This window comes from Ranitomeya imitator, chromosome 6 (assembly GCF_032444005.1).
Source record: "Ranitomeya imitator isolate aRanImi1 chromosome 6, aRanImi1.pri, whole genome shotgun sequence".
Lineage (NCBI taxonomy): Eukaryota > Metazoa > Chordata > Amphibia > Anura > Dendrobatidae > Ranitomeya > Ranitomeya imitator.
In genome coordinates this window covers 5,633,920-5,660,555 of record NC_091287.1, presented here as the reverse complement: position 1 = coordinate 5,660,555, position 26,636 = coordinate 5,633,920, and the positions used below count along the sequence as shown (strand labels likewise).

Genomic DNA, 26,636 nt, shown 5'->3' with positions numbered 1-26,636 from the left:
AAATACCATAGCTCAGGGATTTTTGCACAGGTGACCATGGTCCTAAGTGCACACCAGCTTTGACCCCCTCCCTCTCTCTCCCCCCCTTAATACAACAAACCAGCCCTATGGCGGACACACTGGGTAACTTGAAGCTAGTGTGTGAGCAGGGTGTGGCTTTAAACTGCAGGTGACCAATCCTGGAAAGCCACTAGTGGTCCCTACCCTCTCACTCAGGAATTCCTTTGCCTCCAGAGACTAAAAACATAAATATCTCTGAGATCAGTGCATATCATTAACCAGCCCTTTAGTGATGTCAGAAGCTCAGAAGTATAAGTCATGATACTCATAGCCCAGCCTGCAGTCTTGACCCGGGAAGCAGCTAACAACAGCTCTTTAAGGTGTTTCCATGCATGGATGTATTTATCTTCTTAAGCCACAGGCCAGCCAAGGTGATATCATGACATAACCTGCAAGTGTGTTTTTCTTCCGTTAATCCTATTTTATTTTGTAATCTGTAATGTATATATACGATTCGTCTCCTTTCTAATATCTTTTTATACTTTGTAAACACTGCCTACATTTAATGGAGTAAAATATATAATTGCTAGCTTGTCTCTCCTGCTCTATACGAACTGTGTCCTCTGAAGTGAATTGCACTACTAATCTGGGTTGGCTCCGGACTCGTTTCATCAGAGCTGGTAGTTGAGAATTATACCGCACTCACAAGTGGAATATCGTGCAACATATGAACAATTTATTGTGTACATCAACAACATAGCATCACTGTACAAAATGTAATCAAAAAAGCGTTACGAACAAATTATTTGTTCGTAACGCTTTGTGATTACATTTTGTACAGTGATGCTATGTTGTTGATGTACACAATAAATTGTTCATATGTTGCACGATATTCCACTTGTGAGTGCGGTATAATTCTAAACTACTAGTATTTAGGACATTCGTCCACTATACCAGCACCACCCATTCACTTTTTCAAAAAAGAGTGCAGACCAATTATATTTAAATTAATCAGAGCTGGTGGCAGCATACTTGTTCTGAGCAATTGGGAATCTTTGCAGCGACGGCAGCGTTCATAATTATTGTTCCCGCCTGAGTGGGAGTAGTTATATCGCCCTCGCTGCAGTGTGTCCAATAGCCAGTACATAGCAGGCAGCCTTTCTGGCGACTAATTATCCTAGGTGCAGTACCTAATCAGACCTGAGGGTAACGGGGGCGCCAGAGAGCTACAAGTTCCAAACCGGAACTGGGAAGTGGGATATAGATAAATCCCCTTCAGAAGGAACCAGGGGCAACCAAACCACCCCGATTCGTGACAAATTGGTGTGAGTGGTGGGGAAGATAAAGGTATCCTCCCTGGGATTCGTGACACATAGTGTTGTCAGTCACGGTGTGAATCGTGACACATACGCTTGAATCAGATGTGTATATACAGTACCGTACGCTCACTGTGAGTTTCGGTCACGTCTGAGACATGGCAATGGTCAGGTTTAATTTGTAGCACAGGTTAGGTCTGGTGATTGCCACAGGTCAGATGTGGTGGATGGCACAAGTCAGGTCTGAGGCGTGGTGCAGGTCAGGTTTGATTCTTGGCACAGGTCTGGTCTCGGGAGTGGCACAGGTCAGGTCTGAGGCAGAGTACACAAATTGGATCTGAGAGTCTGCAGAATCCAGATGTCAGATCTTAAGGCTCAACATAGGCCATGTGTCAGATCTGAGAGTCTGCAGAGTCCAGGTGTCAGATCTGAGAGTCTGCAGAGTCCAGGTGTCAGATCTGAGAGTCTGCAGAGTCCAGGTGTCAGATCTGAGAGTCGGCAGAGTCCAGGTGTCAGATCTGAGAGTCGGCAGAGTCCAGGTGTCAGATCTGAGAGTCGGCAGAGTCCAGGTGTCAGATCTGAGAGTCGGCAGAGTCCACGTGTCAGATCTGAGAGTCTGCAGAGTCCAGGTGTCAGATCTGAGAGTCTGCAGAGTCCAGGTGTCAGATCTGAGAGTCTGCAGAGTCCAGGTGTCAGATCTGAGAGTCTGCAGAGTCCAGGTGTCAGATCTGAGAGTCTGCAGAGTCCAGGTGTCAGATCTGAGAGTCGGCAGAGTCCAGGTGTCAGATCTGAGAGTCGGCAGAGTCCAGGTGTCAGATCTGAGAGTCGGCAAAGTCCACGTGTCAGATCTGAGAGTCTGCAGAGTCCAGGTGTCAGATCTGAGAGTCTGCAGAGTCCAGGTGTCAGATCTGAGAGTCTGCAGAGTCCAGGTGTCAGATCTGAGAGTCTGCAGAGTCCAGGTGTCAGATCTGAGAGTCTGCAGAGTCCAGGAGTCAGATCTGAGAGTCTGCAGAGTCCAAGTGTCAGATCTGAGAGTCTGCAGAGTCCAGGTGTCAGATCTGAGAGTCTGCAGAGTCCAGGTGTCAGATCTGAGAGTCTGCAGAGTCCAGGTGTCAGATCTGAGAGTCTGCAGAGTCCAGGTGTCAGATCTGAGAGTCTGCAGAGTCCAGGTGTCAGATCTGAGAGTCGGCAGAGTCCAGGTGTCAGATCTGAGAGTCTGCAGAGTCCAGGTGTCAGATCTTAGGGCTCAACATAGGCCAGGTGTCAGATCTGAGAGTCGGCAGAGTCCAGGTGTCAGATCTGAGAGTCTGCAGAGTCCAGGTGTCAGATCTGAGAGTCTGCAGAGTCCAGGTGTCAGATCTGAGAGTCGGCAGAGTCCAGGTGTCAGATCTGAGAGTCTGCAGAGTCCAGGTGTCAGATCTGAGAGTCTGCAGAGTCCAGGTGTCAGATCTGAGAGTCTGCAGAGTCCAGGTGTCAGATCTGAGAGTCGGCAGAGTCCAGGTGTCAGATCTGAGAGTCTGCAGAGTCCAGGTGTCAGATCTGAGAGTCTGCAGAGTCCAGGTGTCAGATCTGAGAGTCGGCAGAGTCCAGGTGTCAGATCTTAGGGCTCGGTAAAGTGCAGGTGTCAGATCTGAGAGTCTGCAGAGTCCAGGTGTCAGATCTGAGAGTCGGCAGAGTCCAGGTGTCAGATCTGAGAGTCGGTACAGTCCAGGTGTCAGATCTGAGAGTCTGCAGAGTCCAGGTGTCAGATCTGAAAGTCGGCAGAGTCCAGGTGTCAGATCTGAGAGTCGGCAGAGTCCAGGTGTCAGATCTGAGAGTCGGCAGAGTCCAGGTGTCAGATCTGAGAGTCGGCAGAGTCCAGGTGTCAGATCTGAGAGTCTGCAGAGTCCAGGTGTCAGATCTGAGAGTCTGCAGAGTCCAGGTGTCAGATCTGAGAGTCTGCAGAGTCCAGGTGTCAGATCTGAGAGTCGGCAGAGTCCAGGTGTCAGATCTTAGGGCTCGGTAAAGTCCAGGTGTCAGATCTGAGAGTCTGCAGAGTCCAGGTGTCAGATCTGAGAGTCTGCAGAGTCCAGGTGTCAGATCTGAGAGTCTGCAGAGTCCAGGTGTCAGATCTGAGAGTCTGCAGCGTCCAGGTGTCAGATCTGAGAGTCGGCAGAGTCCAGGTGTCAGATCTTAGGGCTCGGTAAAGTGCAGGTGTCAGATCTGAGAGTCGGCAGAGTCCAGGTGTCAGATCTGAGAGTCGGCAGAGTCCAGGTGTCAGATCTGAGAGTCTGCAGAGTCCAGGTGTCACATCTTATGGCTCGACATAGGCCATGTGTCAGATCTGAGAGTCTGCAGAGGCCAGGTGTCAGATCTGAGAGTCTGCAGAGGCCAGGTGTCAGATCTGAGAGTCGGCAGAGTCCAGGTGTCAGATCTGAGAGTCTGCAGAGTCCAGGTGTCAGATCTGAGAGTCGGCAGAGTCCAGGTGTCAGATCTGAGAGTCGGCAGAGTCCAGGTGTCAGATCTGAGAGTCGGCAGAGTCCAGGTGTCAGATCTGAGAGTCGGCAGAGTCCAGGTGTCAGATCTGAGAGTCGGCAGAGTCCAGGTGTCAGATCTGAGAGTCGGCAGAGTCCAGGTGTCAGATCTGAGAGTCGGCAGAGTCCAGGTGTCAGATCTGAGAGTCTGCAGAGTCCAGGTGTCAGATCTGAGAGTCTGCAGAGTCCAGGTGTCAGATCTGAGAGTCGGCAGAGTCCAGGTGTCAGATCTGAGAGTCGGCACAGTCCAGGTGTCAGATCTGAGAGTCGGCACAGTCCAGGTGTCAGATCTGAAAGTCGGCAGAGTCCAGGTGTCAGATCTGAGAGTCGGCAGAGTCCAGGTGTCAGATCTGAGAGTCGGCAGAGTCCAGGTGTCAGATCTGAGAGTCGGCAGAGTCCAGGTGTCAGATCTGAGAGTCTGCAGAGTCCAGGTGTCAGATCTGAGAGTCTGCAGAGTCCAGGTGTCAGATCTGAGAGTCGGCAGAGTCCAGGTGTCAGATCTGAGAGTCGGCACAGTCCAGGTGTCAGATCTGAGAGTCTGCAGAGTCCAGGTGTCAGATCTGAGAGTCGGCAGAGTCCAGGTGTCAGATCTGAGAGTCGGCACAGTCCAGGTGTCAGATCTGAGAGTCTGCAGAGTCCAGGTGTCAGATCTGAGAGTCGGCAGAGTCCAGGTGTCAGATCTGAGAGTCGGCAGAGTCCAGGTGTCAGATCTGAGAGTCTGCAGAGTCCAGGTGTCAGATCTGAGAGTCGGCAGAGTCCAGGTGTCAGATCTGAAAGTCGGCAGAGTCCAGGTGTCAGATCTGAGAGTCGGCAGAGTCCAGGTGTCAGATCTGAGAGTCGGCAGAGTCCAGGTGTCAGATCTGAGAGTCGGCAGAGTCCAGGTGTCAGATCTGAGAGTCGGCAGAGTCCAGGTGTCAGATCTGAGAGTCGGCAGAGTCCACGTGTCAGATCTGAGAGTCGGCAGAGTCCACGTGTCAGATCTGAGAGTCGGCACAGTCCAGGTGTCAGATCTGAGAGTCTGCAGAGTCCAGGTGTCAGATCTGAGAGTCGGCAGAGTCCAGGTGTCAGATCTGAAAGTCGGCAGAGTCCAGGTGTCAGATCTGAGAGTCGGCAGAGTCCAGGTGTCAGATCTGAGAGTCGGCAGAGTCCAGGTGTCAGATCTGAGAGTCGGCAGAGTCCAGGTGTCAGATCTTAGGGCTCGGTAAAGTGCAGGTGTCAGATCTGAGAGTCAGCAGAGTCCAGGTGTCAGATCTGAGAGTCGGCAGAGTCCAGGTGTCAGATCTGAGAGTCTGCAGAGTCCAGGTGTCACATCTTATGGCTCGACATAGGCCATGTGTCAGATCTGAGAGTCTGCAGAGTCCAGGTGTCAGATCTGAGAGTCTGCAGAGTCCAGGTGTCAGATCTGAGAGTCTGCAGAGTCCAGGTGTCAGATCTGAGAGTCGGCAGAGTCCAGGTGTCAGATCTGAGAGTCGGCAGAGTCCAGGTGTCAGATCTGAGAGTCGGCAGAGTCCAGGTGTCAGATCTGAGAGTCTGCAGCGTCCAGGTGTCAGATCTGAGAGTCGGCAGAGTCCAGGTGTCAGATCTTAGGGCTCGGTAAAGTGCAGGTGTCAGATCTGAGAGTCGGCAGAGTCCAGGTGTCAGATCTGAGAGTCGGCAGAGTCCAGGTGTCAGATCTGAGAGTCTGCAGAGTCCAGGTGTCACATCTTATGGCTCGACATAGGCCATGTGTCAGATCTGAGAGTCTGCAGAGGCCAGGTGTCAGATCTGAGAGTCTGCAGAGGCCAGGTGTCAGATCTGAGAGTCGGCAGAGTCCAGGTGTCAGATCTGAGAGTCTGCAGAGTCCAGGTGTCAGATCTGAGAGTCGGCAGAGTCCAGGTGTCAGATCTGAGAGTCGGCAGAGTCCAGGTGTCAGATCTGAGAGTCGGCAGAGTCCAGGTGTCAGATCTGAGAGTCGGCAGAGTCCACGTGTCAGATCTGAGAGTCTGCAGAGTCCAGGTGTCAGATCTGAGAGTCTGCAGAGTCCAGGTGTCAGATCTGAGAGTCTGCAGAGTCCAGGTGTCAGATCTGAGAGTCTGCAGAGTCCAGGTGTCAGATCTGAGAGTCGGCAGAGTCCAGGTGTCAGATCTGAGAGTCGGCAGAGTCCAGGTGTCAGATCTGAGAGTCGGCAAAGTCCACGTGTCAGATCTGAGAGTCTGCAGAGTCCAGGTGTCAGATCTGAGAGTCTGCAGAGTCCAGGTGTCAGATCTGAGAGTCTGCAGAGTCCAGGTGTCAGATCTGAGAGTCTGCAGAGTCCAGGTGTCAGATCTGAGAGTCTGCAGAGTCCAGGAGTCAGATCTGAGAGTCTGCAGAGTCCAAGTGTCAGATCTGAGAGTCTGCAGAGTCCAGGTGTCAGATCTGAGAGTCTGCAGAGTCCAGGTGTCAGATCTGAGAGTCGGCAGAGTCCAGGTGTCAGATCTGAGAGTCTGCAGAGTCCAGGTGTCAGATCTGAGAGTCGGCAGAGTCCAGGTGTCAGATCTGAAAGTCGGCAGAGTCCAGGTGTCAGATCTGAGAGTCGGCAGAGTCCAGGTGTCAGATCTGAGAGTCGGCAGAGTCCAGGTGTCAGATCTGAGAGTCGGCAGAGTCCAGGTGTCAGATCTGAGAGTCGGCAGAGTCCAGGTGTCAGATCTGAGAGTCGGCAGAGTCCACGTGTCAGATCTGAGAGTCGGCAGAGTCCACGTGTCAGATCTGAGAGTCGGCACAGTCCAGGTGTCAGATCTGAGAGTCTGCAGAGTCCAGGTGTCAGATCTGAGAGTCGGCAGAGTCCAGGTGTCAGATCTGAAAGTCGGCAGAGTCCAGGTGTCAGATCTGAGAGTCGGCAGAGTCCAGGTGTCAGATCTGAGAGTCGGCAGAGTCCAGGTGTCAGATCTGAGAGTCGGCAGAGTCCAGGTGTCAGATCTTAGGGCTCGGTAAAGTGCAGGTGTCAGATCTGAGAGTCAGCAGAGTCCAGGTGTCAGATCTGAGAGTCGGCAGAGTCCAGGTGTCAGATCTGAGAGTCTGCAGAGTCCAGGTGTCACATCTTATGGCTCGACATAGGCCATGTGTCAGATCTGAGAGTCTGCAGAGTCCAGGTGTCAGATCTGAGAGTCTGCAGAGTCCAGGTGTCAGATCTGAGAGTCTGCAGAGTCCAGGTGTCAGATCTGAGAGTCGGCAGAGTCCAGGTGTCAGATCTGAGAGTCGGCAGAGTCCAGGTGTCAGATCTGAGAGTCGGCAGAGTCCAGGTGTCAGATCTGAGAGTCTGCAGCGTCCAGGTGTCAGATCTGAGAGTCGGCAGAGTCCAGGTGTCAGATCTTAGGGCTCGGTAAAGTGCAGGTGTCAGATCTGAGAGTCGGCAGAGTCCAGGTGTCAGATCTGAGAGTCGGCAGAGTCCAGGTGTCAGATCTGAGAGTCTGCAGAGTCCAGGTGTCACATCTTATGGCTCGACATAGGCCATGTGTCAGATCTGAGAGTCTGCAGAGGCCAGGTGTCAGATCTGAGAGTCTGCAGAGGCCAGGTGTCAGATCTGAGAGTCGGCAGAGTCCAGGTGTCAGATCTGAGAGTCTGCAGAGTCCAGGTGTCAGATCTGAGAGTCGGCAGAGTCCAGGTGTCAGATCTGAGAGTCGGCAGAGTCCAGGTGTCAGATCTGAGAGTCGGCAGAGTCCAGGTGTCAGATCTGAGAGTCGGCAGAGTCCACGTGTCAGATCTGAGAGTCTGCAGAGTCCAGGTGTCAGATCTGAGAGTCTGCAGAGTCCAGGTGTCAGATCTGAGAGTCTGCAGAGTCCAGGTGTCAGATCTGAGAGTCTGCAGAGTCCAGGTGTCAGATCTGAGAGTCGGCAGAGTCCAGGTGTCAGATCTGAGAGTCGGCAGAGTCCAGGTGTCAGATCTGAGAGTCGGCAGAGTCCACGTGTCAGATCTGAGAGTCTGCAGAGTCCAGGTGTCAGATCTGAGAGTCTGCAGAGTCCAGGTGTCAGATCTGAGAGTCTGCAGAGTCCAGGTGTCAGATCTGAGAGTCTGCAGAGTCCAGGTGTCAGATCTGAGAGTCTGCAGAGTCCAGGAGTCAGATCTGAGAGTCTGCAGAGTCCAAGTGTCAGATCTGAGAGTCTGCAGAGTCCAGGTGTCAGATCTGAGAGTCTGCAGAGTCCAGGTGTCAGATCTGAGAGTCTGCAGAGTCCAGGTGTCAGATCTGAGAGTCTGCAGAGTCCAGGTGTCAGATCTGAGAGTCTGCAGAGTCCAGGTGTCAGATCTGAGAGTCGGCAGAGTCCAGGTGTCAGATCTGAGAGTCTGCAGAGTCCAGGTGTCAGATCTTAGGGCTCAACATAGGCCAGGTGTCAGATCTGAGAGTCGGCAGAGTCCAGGTGTCAGATCTGAGAGTCTGCAGAGTCCAGGTGTCAGATCTGAGAGTCTGCAGAGTCCAGGTGTCAGATCTGAGAGTCGGCAGAGTCCAGGTGTCAGATCTGAGAGTCTGCAGAGTCCAGGTGTCAGATCTGAGAGTCTGCAGAGTCCAGGTGTCAGATCTGAGAGTCTGCAGAGTCCAGGTGTCAGATCTGAGAGTCGGCAGAGTCCAGGTGTCAGATCTGAGAGTCTGCAGAGTCCAGGTGTCAGATCTGAGAGTCTGCAGAGTCCAGGTGTCAGATCTGAGAGTCGGCAGAGTCCAGGTGTCAGATCTTAGGGCTCGGTAAAGTGCAGGTGTCAGATCTGAGAGTCTGCAGAGTCCAGGTGTCAGATCTGAGAGTCGGCAGAGTCCAGGTGTCAGATCTGAGAGTCGGTACAGTCCAGGTGTCAGATCTGAGAGTCTGCAGAGTCCAGGTGTCAGATCTGAAAGTCGGCAGAGTCCAGGTGTCAGATCTGAGAGTCGGCAGAGTCCAGGTGTCAGATCTGAGAGTCGGCAGAGTCCAGGTGTCAGATCTGAGAGTCGGCAGAGTCCAGGTGTCAGATCTGAGAGTCTGCAGAGTCCAGGTGTCAGATCTGAGAGTCTGCAGAGTCCAGGTGTCAGATCTGAGAGTCTGCAGAGTCCAGGTGTCAGATCTGAGAGTCGGCAGAGTCCAGGTGTCAGATCTTAGGGCTCGGTAAAGTCCAGGTGTCAGATCTGAGAGTCTGCAGAGTCCAGGTGTCAGATCTGAGAGTCTGCAGAGTCCAGGTGTCAGATCTGAGAGTCTGCAGAGTCCAGGTGTCAGATCTGAGAGTCTGCAGCGTCCAGGTGTCAGATCTGAGAGTCGGCAGAGTCCAGGTGTCAGATCTTAGGGCTCGGTAAAGTGCAGGTGTCAGATCTGAGAGTCGGCAGAGTCCAGGTGTCAGATCTGAGAGTCGGCAGAGTCCAGGTGTCAGATCTGAGAGTCTGCAGAGTCCAGGTGTCACATCTTATGGCTCGACATAGGCCATGTGTCAGATCTGAGAGTCTGCAGAGGCCAGGTGTCAGATCTGAGAGTCTGCAGAGGCCAGGTGTCAGATCTGAGAGTCGGCAGAGTCCAGGTGTCAGATCTGAGAGTCTGCAGAGTCCAGGTGTCAGATCTGAGAGTCGGCAGAGTCCAGGTGTCAGATCTGAGAGTCGGCAGAGTCCAGGTGTCAGATCTGAGAGTCGGCAGAGTCCAGGTGTCAGATCTGAGAGTCGGCAGAGTCCAGGTGTCAGATCTGAGAGTCGGCAGAGTCCAGGTGTCAGATCTGAGAGTCGGCAGAGTCCAGGTGTCAGATCTGAGAGTCGGCAGAGTCCAGGTGTCAGATCTGAGAGTCTGCAGAGTCCAGGTGTCAGATCTGAGAGTCTGCAGAGTCCAGGTGTCAGATCTGAGAGTCGGCAGAGTCCAGGTGTCAGATCTGAGAGTCGGCACAGTCCAGGTGTCAGATCTGAGAGTCGGCACAGTCCAGGTGTCAGATCTGAAAGTCGGCAGAGTCCAGGTGTCAGATCTGAGAGTCGGCAGAGTCCAGGTGTCAGATCTGAGAGTCGGCAGAGTCCAGGTGTCAGATCTGAGAGTCGGCAGAGTCCAGGTGTCAGATCTGAGAGTCTGCAGAGTCCAGGTGTCAGATCTGAGAGTCTGCAGAGTCCAGGTGTCAGATCTGAGAGTCGGCAGAGTCCAGGTGTCAGATCTGAGAGTCGGCACAGTCCAGGTGTCAGATCTGAGAGTCTGCAGAGTCCAGGTGTCAGATCTGAGAGTCGGCAGAGTCCAGGTGTCAGATCTGAGAGTCGGCACAGTCCAGGTGTCAGATCTGAGAGTCTGCAGAGTCCAGGTGTCAGATCTGAGAGTCGGCAGAGTCCAGGTGTCAGATCTGAGAGTCGGCAGAGTCCAGGTGTCAGATCTGAGAGTCTGCAGAGTCCAGGTGTCAGATCTGAGAGTCGGCAGAGTCCAGGTGTCAGATCTGAAAGTCGGCAGAGTCCAGGTGTCAGATCTGAGAGTCGGCAGAGTCCAGGTGTCAGATCTGAGAGTCGGCAGAGTCCAGGTGTCAGATCTGAGAGTCGGCAGAGTCCAGGTGTCAGATCTGAGAGTCGGCAGAGTCCAGGTGTCAGATCTGAGAGTCGGCAGAGTCCACGTGTCAGATCTGAGAGTCGGCAGAGTCCACGTGTCAGATCTGAGAGTCGGCACAGTCCAGGTGTCAGATCTGAGAGTCTGCAGAGTCCAGGTGTCAGATCTGAGAGTCGGCAGAGTCCAGGTGTCAGATCTGAAAGTCGGCAGAGTCCAGGTGTCAGATCTGAGAGTCGGCAGAGTCCAGGTGTCAGATCTGAGAGTCGGCAGAGTCCAGGTGTCAGATCTGAGAGTCGGCAGAGTCCAGGTGTCAGATCTTAGGGCTCGGTAAAGTGCAGGTGTCAGATCTGAGAGTCAGCAGAGTCCAGGTGTCAGATCTGAGAGTCGGCAGAGTCCAGGTGTCAGATCTGAGAGTCTGCAGAGTCCAGGTGTCACATCTTATGGCTCGACATAGGCCATGTGTCAGATCTGAGAGTCTGCAGAGTCCAGGTGTCAGATCTGAGAGTCTGCAGAGTCCAGGTGTCAGATCTGAGAGTCTGCAGAGTCCAGGTGTCAGATCTGAGAGTCGGCAGAGTCCAGGTGTCAGATCTGAGAGTCGGCAGGGTCCAGGTGTCAGATCTGAGAGTCGGCAGAGTCCAGGTGTCAGATCTGAGAGTCTGCAGAGTCCAGGTGTCAGATCTGAGAGTCTGCAGAGTCCAGGTGTCAGATCTGAGAGTCTGCAGAGTCCAGGTGTCAGATCTGAGAGTCGGCAGAGTCCAGGTGTCAGATCTGAGAGTCGGCAGAGTCCAGGTGTCAGATCTGAGAGTCTGCAGAGTCCAGGTGTCAGATCTGAGAGTCTGCAGAGTCCAGGTGTCAGATCTGAGAGTCGGCAGAGTCCAGGTGTCAGATCTTAGGGCTCGGTAAAGTGCAGTTGTCAGATCCATGGACAGACATTTATCACTCTCCTCACCTCGCACACTGAGGAAAGCTGAGGACACGGCGTCCCCGGCCATGAATGTCATCCTGCAGCTGTCCTCCGCCCTCAGGTTCTTCAGCAGAAGCAGATGTCGGCGGCCGTTCTCAAAGTAAACCATCTCCACGTTGTCGGAGGTCTTGGCCGGATCGTCATCCACCAGCCAGTTGTAGTTGTAGCACTCCGGCTTAGCCAAGTAGCACTCGAAGAGAGCCTCTCCGCCTTCCAGAGCCTCCACGTTCTCCAGACCCTGCAGAATCTTATTCTTCTCTAGAGGAAAACAGAAACATCGACTCATCAGCCGAACCAACCGGAGCGTAATACACCGTACATTATCATGCATTGCTGACCTATGGTGACTGCAGCGGAGCGTAATACACCGTACATTATCATGCATTGCTGACCTATGGTGACTGCAGCGGAGCGTAATACACCGTACATTATCATGCATTGCTGACCTATGGTGACTGCACCGGAGCGTAATACACCGTACATTATAATACATTGCTGACCTATGGTGACTGCAGCGGAGCGTAATACACCGTACATTATAATGCATTGCTGACCTATGGTTACTGCACCGGAGCGTAATACACCGTACATTATCATGCATTGCTGACCTATGGTGACTGCACCGGAGCGTAATACACCGTACATTATAATGCACTACTGACCTATGGTTACTGCATCGGAGCGTAATACACCGTACATTATAATGCACTACTGACCTATGGTGACTGCACCGGAGCATAATACACCGTACATTATCATGCATTGCTGACCTATGGTGACTGCACCGGAGCGAAATACACCGTACATTATCATGCATTGCTGACCTATGGTGACTGCACCGGAGCGTAATACACCGTACATTATAATGCATTGCTGACCTATGGTGACTGCACCGGAGCGTAATACACCGTACATTATAATGCATTGCTGACCTATGGTGACTGCACCGGAGCCTAATACACCATACATTATAATGCATTGCTGACCTATGGTGACTGCAGCGGAGCGTAATACACCGTACATTATAATGCACTACTGACCTATGGTGACTGCACCGGAGCGTAATACACCGTACATTATAATGCATTGCTGACCTATGGTGACTGCAGCGGAGCGTAATACACCGTACATTATCATGCATTGCTGACCTATGGTGACTGCACCGGAGCCTAATACACCGTACATTATAATGCATTGCTGACCTATGGTGACTGCACCGGAGCGTAATACACCGTACATTATCATGCATTGCTGACCTATGGTGACTGTGACTGCACTGGAGCATAATACACCGTACATTATAATGCATTGCTGACCTATGGTGACTGTGACTGCACTGGAGCATAATACACCGTACATTATAATGCATTGCTGACCTATGGTGACTGCACCGGAGCATAATACACCGTACATTATAATGCATTGCTGACCTATGGTGACTGCACCGGAGCGTAATACACCGTACATTATCATGCATTGCTGACCTATGGTGACTGTGACTGCACTGGAGCATAATACACCGTACATTATAATGCATTGCTGACCTATGGTGACTGCACCGGAGCGTAATACACCGTACATTATCATGCATTGCTGACCTATGGTGACTGCACCGGAGCGTAATACACCGTACATTATCATGCATTGCTGACCTATGGTGACTGCACCGGAGCATAATACACCGTACATTATCATGCATTGCTGACCTATGGTGACTGCACCGGAGCATAATACACCGTACATTATAATGCATTGCTGACCTATGGTGACTGCACCGGAGCGTAATACACGTACATTATAATGCATTGCTGACCTATGGTGACTGCACCGGAGCGTAATACACCGTACATTATAATGCATTGCTGACCTATGGTGACTGCACCGGAGCGTAATACACCGTACATTATCATGCATTGCTGACCTATGGTAACTGCACCGGAGCGTAATACACCATACATTATAATGTATTACTGACCTATGGTGACTGCACCGGAGCGTAATACACGTACATTATAATGCATTGCTGACCTATGGTTACTGCATCGGAGCGTAATACACGTACATTATAATGCATTGCTGACCTATGGTGACTGCACCGGAGCGTAATACACCGTACATTATAATGCATTGCTGACCTATGGTGACTGCACCGGAGCGTAATACACCGTACATTATCATGCATTGCTGACCTATGGTAACTGCACCGGAGCGTAATACACCATACATTATAATGTATTACTGACCTATGGTGACTGCACCGGAGCGTAATTATAATGCATTGCTGACCTAAATAGACTCTGTAACGGACGTAGTGACAAAGGGTCAGACTCAGACCAGACAGTAGGCTGAACAGTAAGGGAGTCTCACGGCCGCACAAACCAGTGGAGGCGGTCAGGGAGAGAATGGTCCGGAACAGGGGTCCCAACTCCAGGCCTCGAGGGCCGCCAACAGTGCAGGTTTTCAGGATTTCCTTAGTATTGCACAGGGGTTGGAATCATCACCTGTGCAGATGATCACATTACCACCGATGCAATACTAAAGAAATCTTGAAAACCTGCGCTGTTGGCGGCCCTCGAGGCCTGGAGTTGGGGACCCCTGGTCTGGAAAAAGGGCAACTCTATCAGAGGAGGTGATGGAGTCAGGTAATACATTGTTCCAAAAAGGTTCAGTGACAAGGCCCAATATTGACATGCGGGTGTACTATCAAAGGCGACCAAGAATGGTCTCTGGTCGGGTAATGGAAGGTGCCAAGCCCCTCGGCTTTAGGCTGAGGGGGGAAGTATGTAAGGAGGCTAATGGCCGTGTAATCAATGGGAGGTATGTGTTGCATTGATGACTGCTCCTTGCGATGCAACCCTGAGTATTTTGCTTTAGTGCACATGAGCACTAAGATGTCGTCTGGGTCAGGTTTGTGGGTAGCTATGAGAGATGGGCAGGACTGGCTACCTATATACTTCCCCGGTGGGTGTGGTTGTGGTTACAGTTTATGTAATAAAGGCTCTTGTTTGGCACAGGGGCTGTGGCTGGAGGTGTGGAGACCTCCATGGTCTGTGTGCAGAGAGAGAGAAGTCTTCCTGTGTATGTGGCTCCAGAGTGAGCCTGAGTGCTGGACACTACCCCAGCCTGTGTGCCCACAGGCCTGAGGGAGCAGGGTCCTGCCAGGACCTGTGTGAAGTCAGGGTCATGTGACCTGGCCATGTGAGTTAGGGGCTGTTGGTGTCTTGGGAGAGCAGAAACTCCCACATAGCTCTCGGAGGAGCTAGAGGACTGTGCTATGGATACCTTTCTGTTGGTGCTTCTGGGGTTATTAAGCAAATAAACCCATGTGGACTTTGAAACGAACGTGCCTCCTGTCTTCCTCCTGATGCACCAGAGTGAGTACAATCCCTACACAATATACATTCAGACAGCCAAGAGATCCAGACAGCCAAGTTATCCAGAGATCCAAAGAATCAGACTTTTTGCAAAACCACAGCCAGGAACACTCTACATGAGAGCAGCCTAGACATCATGGCTCCTTCACGAGGGACACAGATTTGTCACTCTACAGGATGCCAGCTTAGTGACCATGGCCCCGGCTGAAAAAATACAGATCTGCTCCATTGACCATCACTGAACCCATGGATACGTTTAAGGTAGTCAGGATTTGGACCCATCGGTCATCTGGCTCTATGGAGATGTTTGGAGAAGCCAGGTTGGGACCCTCCGGTCACCTGGCCTTGTACCTCAATTGACTGCCAGCTTCCTAAGTTAGCTCTGGAAGCTCTGAAGTCACAGCGGCTCTTATGTCAGTGAATCAGCGGAAGGGTGAGACTCTAATTTTCACCATGTTGGGTATTTTGCTGGGACTGTTCTATTTGTTATTTGCCTGTTTGATGGTTCAATAAAGTATTGCCGCACAGTTTTACCCTTGTTTGATTAGTGTTATGTCCACGAGAAAAGGAGAGCGGGCATTTGGTGGGCTGATCCTGGTCCATGCGGTTTTGGTTAGCGGACTAGAGCACCTGCTGACCCCCGTGTCTCCAGCTCTGTTCCTTTTACTCTTTAAACCAGACCCTGAAGCCTCGTGAGGCCCCACGTCACCAGTAATGTCCAATTGGCCAGTAATAAATGAATGATGGCAGCAAGTTTAGTTTGGTTATTGCAGGGATTGGCAATGATCATTCTGAAGTATATGTGGTGGAATCGGATGTGTATACACTGCACGTTCACTGAAAAGTGCCCAATAACCACCTCGTAGTGAACGCAGCAGTGGCCTTGTCCATCAATTATCAGTCAATTACCTGAAGGGTCCACATTATTGGAGTTCAACACAGTAAGTGACCTACTGATAAATGCCATCATCTGCGTCCAGTCACCCAGCAAACATCAGGTAGCGACAGCTGGAGGAGCAGTGAGCTGCAGCTGTACCATGGAGTCTGAGATATCAACTCAAAGACAACTAAAAATACAGAGCATAAAGAGGTAACACACTGAGCGGCTGTGGAAAATGATGAGTTTTGGTGAATGTGGAAGAAGCAATAGCACACACTGTCTTTCCCCCTGGTTGTGTACATAGAGTGAGTCCTGATACATGCAGACAAGATGGCAGGCAGAAGCCAGAAAAGGATAAAGATCAGTAGAAAAAGTCAGCAGACAAGAAGGCTCGTAAGAAAGGGGTAACACTTACCAACTGGGGTGCCACCCCAGTAGTTAGGTCTATAGAGGAACATGTAAGACTAGATGGTGGCCCGATTCTAACGCATCGGGAATTCTAGAATATGCTTGTCCACGTAGTATATTGCCCAGCCACGTAGTATATTGCCCAGCCACGTGGTATATTGCCCAGTCACGTAGTATATTGCCCAGTCACGTAGTATATTGCCCAGCCACGTAGTATATTGCCCAGTCACGTAGTATATTGCCCAGCCACGTAGTATATTGCCCAGTCACGTAGTATATTGCCTATCCACGTAGTATATTGCCCACTAACGTAGTATATTGCCCAGCCACGTAGTATATTGCCCAGCCACGTGGTATATTGCCCAGTCACGTAGTATATTGCCCAGTCACGTAGTATATTGCCCAGCCACATAGTATATTGCCCAGTCACGTAGTATATTGCCCAGCCACGTAGTATATTGCCCAGTCACGTAGTATATTGCCCAGTCACGTACTATATTGCCCAGCCACGTAGTATATTGCCCAGTAACGTAGTATATTGCCCAGTCACGTAGTATATTGCCCAGCCACGTAGTATATTGCCCAGCAACGTAGTATATTGCCCAGTAACGTAGTATATTGCCCAGCCACGTAGTATATTGCCCAGTAACGTAGTATATTGCCCAGTCACGTAGTATATTGCACAGCCACGTAGTATATTGCCCAGTAACGTAGTATATTGCCCAGCCACGTAGTATGTTGCCCTGCCACGTAGTATATTGCCCAGCCACGTAGTATATTACCCAGTAACGTAGTATATCGCCCAGCCACGTAGTATATTGCCCAGTAACGTAGTATATTGCCCAGTCACGTAGTATATTGCCCAGCCACGTAGTATATTGCCCAGTCACGTAGTATATTGCCCAGTCACGTAGTATATTGCACAGCCACGTAGTATATTGCCCAGTAACGTAGTATATTGCCCAGCCACGTAGTATGTTGCCCTGCCACGTAGTATATTGCCCAGCCACGTAGTATATTACCCAGTAACGTAGTATATCGCCCAGCCACGTAGTATATTGCCCAGTAACGTAGTATATTGCCCAGTCACGTAGTATATTGCCCAGCCACGTAGTATATTGCCCAGCAACGTAGTATATTGCCCAGTAACGTAGTATATTGCCCAGCCACGTAGTATATTGCCCAGTAACGTAGTATATTGCCCAGTCACGTAGTATATTGCACAGCCACGTAGTATATTGCCCAGTAACGTAGTATATTGCCCAGCCACGTAGTATGTTGCCCTGCCACGTAGTATATTGCCCATTAAGTAGTATATTGCCCAGTAACGTAGTATATTGTCCAGTAACGTAGTATATTGCCCAGTCACGTAGTATATTGCCCAGCCACGTAGTATATTGCCCAGCCACATAGTATATTGCCCAGCCACGTAGTATATTGCCCAGTCACGTAGTATATTGCCCAGCCACGTAGTATATTGCCCAGTAACGTAGTATATTGCCCAGTCACGTAGTATATTGCACAGCCACGTAGTATATTGCCCAGCAACGTAGTATATTGCCCAGCCACGTAGTATATTGCCCAGCCACGTAGTATATTGCCCAGTCACGTAGTATATTGCCCAGTCACATAGTATATTGCCCAGCCACGTAGTATATTGCCCAGCCACGTAGTATATTGCCCAGTAACGTAGTATATTGCCCAGTCACGTAGTATATTGCCCAGCCACATAGTATATTGCCCAGCCACGTAGTATATTGCCCAGTCACGTAGTATATTGCCCAGTAACGTAGTATGTTGCCCTGCCACGTAGTATATTGCCCAGTAACGTAGTATATTGCCCAGCCACGTAGTATATTGCCCAGCCACGTAGTATATTGCCCAGTAACATAGTATATTGCCCAGCCACGTAGTATATTGCCCAGCCATGTAGTATATTGCCCAGCCACGTAGTATGTAGTATATTGGTCAGCCACGTAGTATATTGCCCAGCCACGTAGTATATTGCCCAGCCACGTAGTATATTGCCCAGCCACGTAGTATATTGCCCAGCCACATAGTATACTGCCCACTAACGTAGTATATTGCCCAGCCACGTAGTATATTGCCCAGCCACGTAGTATGTAGTATATTGCCCAGCCACGTAGTATATTGCCCAGCCACGTAGTATATTGCCCACTAACGTAGTATATTGCCCAGCCACGTAGTATACTGCCCACTAACGTAGTATATTGCCCAGCCACGTAGTATGTACTATATTTCCCTGCCACGTAGTATATTGCCCAGTGACGTAAAATAAAAAATAAACAAATACTCACCTTCCGACGGCCCCTTGAAGTCCTGGCGCCTGTGTGCGGTGCACGCGGCAGCTTCTGGTCCCAGGGTTGGTATGAGCGCAGGACCTGAGATGACGTCGCGGTCACATGACCGTGACGTCATGGAAGGTCCTTCTCGCATAGCATCCTTGGCACCGGAACCTGCCGCTTGCACTGCCGAGGACAGCGGGCGACGTCGGAGGGTGAGAATAACCTTTTTTTTTAAATTATGCTTATTTGTAACATTAGATCTTTTTACGATTGATGCTGCATACGCATCATCAATAGTAAAAAGTTCGTCACACAGGGTTAATAGCAGCGTTACCGGAGTGCGTTACACCGCGGCATAACGCTGCCATTAACCCTGTGTGAGGGCTGACTGGAGGGGAGTATGGAGCGGGCACTGACTGCGGGGAGGAAAGAGCGGCCATTTTGCCGCCGGACTGTGGCCGTCGCTGATTGGTCGTGGCAATGGTCGTGGGCGTTTTGCCACAACCAATCAGCAACTTGGATTTCCATGACAGACAGAGGCAACCAATGAATATCCGCGACAGACAGAAGGACAGACGGAAGTGACCCTTAGACAATTATATAGTAGAAGCTCCAGCCTGCACTATAGTGGTTTGAGTCTGCCCCAGAAGGAATAGATAAGCTGTCCTGGATGAGACAGCTGCCATTACAGAGAGAAGGTGAGGATTGCCACAGAAAGAAGCGGAGATGATTAATCCTGACTGTGAGGATCAGCCCACAGAAGTGTTTAAAGCCTAAGTGTCAAGAAAATTAGCCATCAAAGACCGCCAGATACAGCAGTGTTCACAATACCAGCCGTCCAATATGACTGATGTACAAGTCGGTGCCGGAGATTCTAAGAAAACCACCAGACTCCGCATTCACGATCTGCAGGTTTCTGAGTCTGTGTATCAGAATACTTCATTGAAAGGAGAAAGTGTTCACAATAATATCAGTGTGCAGATCAATCAGTGCTCTCCATGATTCTGTGAAGACACAGGGGTGAATCCGGTGGCCTTTATCTAAGGGTGAAGCCAGGACATGTACATGCATTTCTCCTGGAAAGCCTGAGAAATATGGGAGACATTATTCAGAAGAACAGCGGACTTTGATTAAAAAGTTGATTGGAGAAGGTAAAACTTATAAAGAAGTGCAGACAGTGATCGGCTGTGCAGCTAAAAGGATCTCCAATGCTTTATAATGAAAGCCAAACAGGAGAGAATGATGAAAGTAAAATTGTTCTTTTTTGTCCAAGGGCCTCAGACAGTTCATCAGACGACCCCCAAACTCTACATTCAAGCCACAGAACCCTCTGCACACAGTGAAGCATGGTGGTGAAGCATCATGATATGGGAATGTTTCTCTTCCTATGGTGCCAGACTTATTTACCCCATGCCAGGGATCATGGACTGGACCATATATTACAATACTTGAAGAGATCACGTTGCCTTACGCTGAAGAGAACATGTCCTTGATATGGGGGTTTCAACAAGACAATGACCCTAAAAGCACCAGTAAACAAGCAAAGTCTTGGTCCAACAAAATTGAGGTTATGGAGCTGCCGGCCCAATCCCCGGACCTTAATCCGTCAGTGATTTACAGAAATGCTAAATCCACAAAAAAATACACTGCTCAAAAAAATAAACACAAACACCAGAATATAACTCCAAGTAAATCAAACTTCTGTGAAATCAAACTGTCCACTTAGGAAGCGACACTGTCTGACAATCAATTTCACCTGCTGTTGTGCAAATGGAATAGACAACAGACGGAAATTATTGGCAATTATCAAGACCCCCTCAATAAAGGAGCGGTTCTGCAGGTGGGGACCACAGACCACATCTCAGTACCAATGCTTTATGGCTGATGTTTTGGTCACTTTTGAATGTTGGTTGTGCTTTCACACTCGTGGTAGCTACAACCCACACAAGTGGCACAGGTCAGGTAGTGCAGCTCATCCAGGATGGCACATCAATGCGAACTGTGGCAAGAAGGTTTGCTGTCTGTTCGACACTGTGGATCATCAGATCCTCCTCACTATGCTCCGATCCATCGGCCTCAAGGACACCGTTCTCTCCTGGTTCTCCTCCTATCTCTCTGACCGATTCTTCACTGTATGTTTTGCTGGTTCCTCCTCCTCTCACCTTCCCCTTACTGTTGGGGTTCCTCAAGGATCAGTCCTAGGCCCCCTCCTCTTCTCTTTGTATACTGCCCCTATTGGACAAACAATCAGTAGATTTGGTCTCCAGTACCTTCTCTATGCTGATGACACCCAATTATACACTTCTCCTGATATCAAGCCTGCCGCCTTAGAAAACACCAGTGATTGTCTTACCGCTGTCTCTAACATCATGTCCTCCCTCTATCTGAAACCGAACCTGTCAAAAACTGAACTCCTCGTGTTTTCTCCCTCTACTAACCTACCTTTGCCTGACATTGCCATGTGCGGTTCCACCACTACTCCCAAGCAACATAATAGTAATAATAATAATAATAATAATTTTTATTTATATAGCGCCAACATATTCCGCAGCGCTTTACAATTAAGCGGGGACATGTACAGACAAATTCAATACAAGTTAAGACAATTTAAACAGTGACATTAGGAGTGAGGTCCCTGCTCGCAAGCTTACACTCTACAAGGAGAGGAAGAAATGTTCCTTACATCTGTACCTGAAATATGGTTGTGTTATACTAGGAATTGTGTATAGAAGATATACATGTGAAAAACACAAACAATATATTCTCATGTACCATGAAGGTGTTATTAGACCCTGGCAGGCCTAGAACTTATGCCTAAACCTACAATTATCAGTAATTAACATGCCCGCTTACTCGGGGTCACACTTGATTCTGAGCTTTCATTCACCAACCCCCTCCCCCTGTCCGATCACTGGCTCGTTCTTCTTATCTGCACCTCAAAAACATTTCAAGAATTCGCCCTTTTCTTACTTTCGACACTGCAAAAACTCTAAGGCTAGGTGCACACTTTGCAGATTCCACTGCGGATTTTTCCGCAGTGGAATTCCAAAATCCGCAGTGAAAACCCGTCGTGGTTTTTACTGCGGATTTATCGTGGTTTTTACTGCGGATTTTCATCTGCAGTTTCCTATTGGAGCAGGTGAAAATCCGCAGAAAAGAAGTGACATGCTGCGGAATGTAAACTGCAGCGTTTCCGCGCGTTTTTTTCCGCAGCATGTGCACTGCGTTTTTTGTTTCCCATAGGTTTACATTGTACTGTAAACTCATGGGAAACTGCTGCAGATTCGCAGCGGTCAAATCCGCTGCGGATCCGCAGCAAAATCCGCAAAGTGTGAATATAGCCTTACTGTTTCTCTTATTCATTCTCGTCTGGACTATTGTAACTTACTACTAATCGGCCTCTCTCTTACCAAACTCTCCCCGCTCCAATCTGTCATATCCTCACCAACCATCATATTCCTCACCAACCGTTGCACCGATGCCTCTACCTTGTGCCAGTCATTACACTGGTTACCCATCCACTCCAGAATACAGTACAAAACTACTACCCTCATCCACAAAGCACTCCATGGCTCAGCACCACCCTACATCTCCTCCCTGGTCTCAGTCTACCACCCTACCCGTGCCCTCCGCTCCGCTAATGACCTCAGGTTAGCATCCTCAATAATCAGAACCTCCCACTCCCGTCTCCAAGACTTTACACGTGCTGCGCCGATTCTTTGGAATGCACTACCTAGGTTAATACGATTAATCCCCAATCCCCACAGTTTTAAGCGTACCCTAAAAACTCATTTGTTCAGACTGGCCTACCGCCTCAACGCATTAATCTAATGATCCCTGTGTGGCCCATTCAAAAAAAAACATAATCAGGTTCCTCGCATCATGTTCTCATTCACTTTATGCAGCTAATAGCCCTCTGTGTCTGTACTGCTACATACTTAGGCTGATAACTGGTTCATGCAGCTTTACATGAACACCCGAGCCTTACACTATGGCCGGTCCGAATAACTAAAGCAATTGTTACCATCCACCTCTCGTGTCTCCCCTTTTCCTCATAGTTTGTAGCTTGCGAGCAGCCGGGCCCTCATTCCTCCTGGTATCTGTTTTGATCTGTGATTTCTGTTATGCTGTAATGTCTATTGTCTGTACAAGTCCCCTCTATAATTTGTAAAGCGCTGCGGAATATGTTGGCGCTATATAAATACAATTATTATTATATTATTATTGTAAGTTTGAAAAGACAAATGCAGACGTTGCTGTTTATTAGGGCGGCCCAATTATCATTTTTTTTGTTATTTTCTATGAAGTAGTTAAAAATGATCTACATTTCTGTTCATATTGTGAATTAGAAAACAGTGTGCAATGTTCCCAATGCAGGAAATAAAAACTAGTATGAAGATTAGGCTTCAAGTGTGCAAAGTGCCAAATCAAAAATACAGCAGGGTACTGCTGCGAGGAAAGGTGACAATGAGAAGGGGCCTTAGCCAACCCTGTAGATATGTGCTGTGCTGCACTGTGAAGGAGACAAAGAGATGTTGTCCATGTGAAGGAAGTGATGCTGAGGTGCTTGCCAGCAGATTTTAGGAAGCACAAGCAAAGTATCACCAATGTTAGCTCATTGACCAGCTGTCTACCTTTGTTCATCATGTCAGCATAACATGCTCCCGGGCCCCAATGGTAACATTTAATCCCACCCCCCATCTACTGAAAGTTAGTTATAATACTATGGGGTGTGGCTGTCACCTCTCCATCCTTGCTTATAATACAGATCAGAGTGCAGTCACCTGTCAATAAAATGTAGATTGATAACATCACTGCCCAGTTTTGACAACCAATGACACCACCAAATCACTAGAATCATTATAATTATTAGATTCATCTATAAAATGTATATCCTGTGCAGTAGTTCAACTCACTTGGCGGTACATGGATGTAGAAAACTGGAACACTGTCTCTTTAAATCTTCAGTTGGTTTATTATATGGTATCATAAACCAACAAGAAGGGGAAAGTAAAACACAGCCCTTCAGGCAAAAACAGGAAAACAACAAAGAAACAAAATGCTGTAACAGAGTGCTCACGTCTGCGGTTTGCAGCTCACAGGTTCAGTCTTTCCTCCTCAGGACACAAGCCACTGGAGAATCCTCTCTCCAGTCCTGCTGAACAAAGACTGCCTCTGAAGCTCGCCTATTTAAGCCGCAGACCATGTGACTCCTTCTCCCATGTGACTGAACATTTAACTGTGACATCACATAGGTTGTCAACACACAGTGGTGCCGAGTTTGCAGGTGGAGAGAAGGTGGACAACCTCCCACCCGCTCTATGGTTGTCCACATAAAAACCAGCCCATTTATGCAACATAGCTTAAACCACACAACACGTAGTGTGCTGGAGGAAAATACTCTGGGTTTTACATCAATGAGCCAATTAACCGTAGTGACACATATCTCCCATCCAGTACTTTACCATTGACTTTTTCACATATCACCCCTCTGCCCAAAGCTGGGGGTTTTGGCACCTTCACTTGCTAAGTGGGGATAAGCACTAGCATGCCATCCCCAGGCTGAATGATTATACACCCTTGCCTATGCCTCCTGTGCCTGGAGAAGATGCTCCTTCATGATGGGTATTACTTTCACCATCCTCTCCTGTAACTGGACGACATGCTCTATGACACTCCGGTGTGACGAGACTCAGCTTCCCACATTTCCTTGGCGATGTCCAGGAGTCCTCACAGATGTTGACTATACAGCAGCTTGAAGGGTGAGAGGCCAGTAGAGCAGGGGTTGGGAACCTCAGGCCTATATACGGCCGTCGATGAACTTTTATCAGAGCAGATTCTCAGGGACCGCATTCTTGGGCAAGGAGCTGTATTTTGATTGCCACAAGCTCATTAATTTCTTCTTGCTTTGTTACCACACACATGCAGTGTTCAATACTGAACATTGAAGGTCATGCAATGAAAGATTACGTCCTGAAACCAGTGCCAGAGTCAGTATGTACTTCGTGGGTGGAGTTTGTATGGCCCCCGAAGGATGGTATAAATATTCAAATGGCCCTTGGCAGAAAAAAAGATTCCCAACACCTGCAGTAGAGGTTTGAGGAACTTCTCTGATGAAGAAGAGCAAAAACGGAAGCAGATAGTCCCAGTCTCGACCATCCGTCTCAACGACCTTCTTGAACATCGCCTTTAAGGTCTTATTGAAGCGCTCTACTAGGCCATCTGTCTGTGGATGATAGACTGAGGTTTGTAGCTGGGCAATCTGAAGGACCATACACAACTCCCTCATTACCTTGCTCATGAAAGGAGTTCCCTGGTCTGTCAAAATCTCCTTTGGCAGACCCGTCCGTACAAAAATATGGACAAGTTCCCGGGCCATAGCCTTGGTCAAAGAGTTTCTTAGTGGTACTGCTTCAGGGTTTCAGGGTTTCATAATCCATGACCACTAAGATGTTTTGTTGTTCTCATGCAGATTTAACTAGAGGACCCACTAGATTCATGGCAATCCTCTCAAATGTAACCTCTATCACAGGTAACAGAACTAGGGGACTTCAGAAGTGAGTAGAGCCGAGCCAAAATTTTCCCCAGAAACTCCCAGATCAGGAACCTCGGCCTTACTGGCCACCGTCTCGCCCTCGTCACTTGCCAGTACACACAAGGGAAACTCCTCCACTTCTGAGTGCAACGGGGGATTTATCAGGGTTGGGTTGGTTTCTGTTTGATTCACTTAGCGTCCCTGCATTTCCTCACAAGTCCAAAAACAGGCTGAAGTCACGTCCGATTATCACGGGGTGTAGCAAGTCTGTCACAACCCTGACCCCATGATTAACCACATCTGCTACTGGTGTTCCCGGAACGTTGCCTGTATTCGAAACACCCCTTCTGGTAGTTCAACTCATTTGGCAGTACACAGAGGTAGAAAACTGGAATGCTGTCACTTTAAATTTTCAGTTGGTTTACTATATGGCAGCATAAACCAACAAGAAAAGAAAGCTAAACACAGCCCTTCAGACAACAACAGGAAAACAGCAAAAAAAAACAACAAAATGCTGTAACAGAATACATGCGCAATCTTTCCTCCTCAGGACACAAACCACTGGAAAATTCTTTCTCCAGTCTGTGGTGCAGTAAAAGGTGTAGTGCTGGACGGAAGATATATTTCTCCCAGCAGGATAAGATTTGGCCTGGTATTCTCCTAAGGTTGAGGACCTGCAGTGATGTCACGATCACGTGATCAGCCCATGTGATAGGTACCACACCTGTGGGTGTGGATATGGTCTATGTAATGGAGTTTCTTTTGTTTGGCACATGTTCTGTGTGAGGAGCTAGGCTGGAATGAGCCTGAATAGGTTTTTGTCGGTTACATATGCTGCAAAGGTTGGCGACAAGACTGATAGCAACCCTGGGAATGGCACCTGGCGGACGCTGCTGACCTGGCAGCTGCTTAGTTAAGCCCGTCCCATGCATGGGTGAGTCTGAGACCAGTGGTTCTCCAAGCTGGCGTATGTTTGTGTTTTTTCTCTTACTTTCTGCCATGGACTGTTTAAAGTGTTAATAAACCATTGAAGTTTGGACTGAAAACCTGTGTGTTGCTTCATTACTGCGGCCCTGCCACTGCCTACCAGAGCAAATCCCTACATTCTGGTGGCTTGAATGCGGGCATAAGCAGTGAGGCCAGGCTGTTTCTGCTTATTTTTACTCTGGACTCCAGCTTATGCCCTGGGTGAAAGGAGTGGCGCAAACCCAGTCGGGGAACTCTGCAGAAATGGAGGCCACGATTAAAGTGCTTGTGGAGGCCATGCGACAGCAGCAGCAGGCTACGCAGCAGCAGCTGGAGGCCATGCGACAGCAGCAGGCTACGCAGCAGGAGGCCATGTGACAGCAGCAGCAAGAGGCTATGCAGTAGCAGCCGATATTTAATCAACAGCAGCAGGAAACCAACCAGCTGTTGATACAGCACATCACGGCATCGCAGACAACAGGAGCTTCACGGGGAATCCATGATGCCCGGAAAGCGGTTCATACAGCGATCGCAAAATGGAGAAATCTGACGACGTCGAGCCATACCTGGAGATGTTCGAGAGAGTGGCTGAGAGACTACCCCGGGACCAGTGGGCAGAAGTCATTGCTCCGTTTCTGGCCCCTGGACCTATGAAAGCCCATCAAGACCTACACCCTGAGCAGAGGGAGGAGTACACGATCGTCAAGAGTGAGAGTGAGTTAGTCCAGGTGTCACGATAATGTGAATATGCCATGTTTGAGTATCTGCCTAGCTTTACAAGACACATGTTGCGGGCTATTCCTACCCCCCTTCTCTCCCTTCCCACTGCTTTCGCTGGAATAGGCACAAACACCTATGGCCGAGACCCTGTGTAACTTGAAACTCCAGTGTGGGGCTCTGACCCTCC

General features: G+C 49.4%; 1 protein-coding gene across 1 annotated transcript in view; it reads right to left on the bottom strand.

Moving 5' to 3' along the window:
* OBSCN (obscurin, cytoskeletal calmodulin and titin-interacting RhoGEF) overlaps positions 1-26,636 on the bottom strand; it is a 655,700-nt gene that overhangs the window by 337,658 nt on the left and 291,406 nt on the right. The window contains exon 60 of the mRNA XM_069730488.1: positions 11,246-11,518. Within this exon, the coding sequence (XP_069586589.1) occupies positions 11,246-11,518 (273 nt within the window). The remainder of the gene's footprint in view (positions 1-11,245; positions 11,519-26,636) is intronic.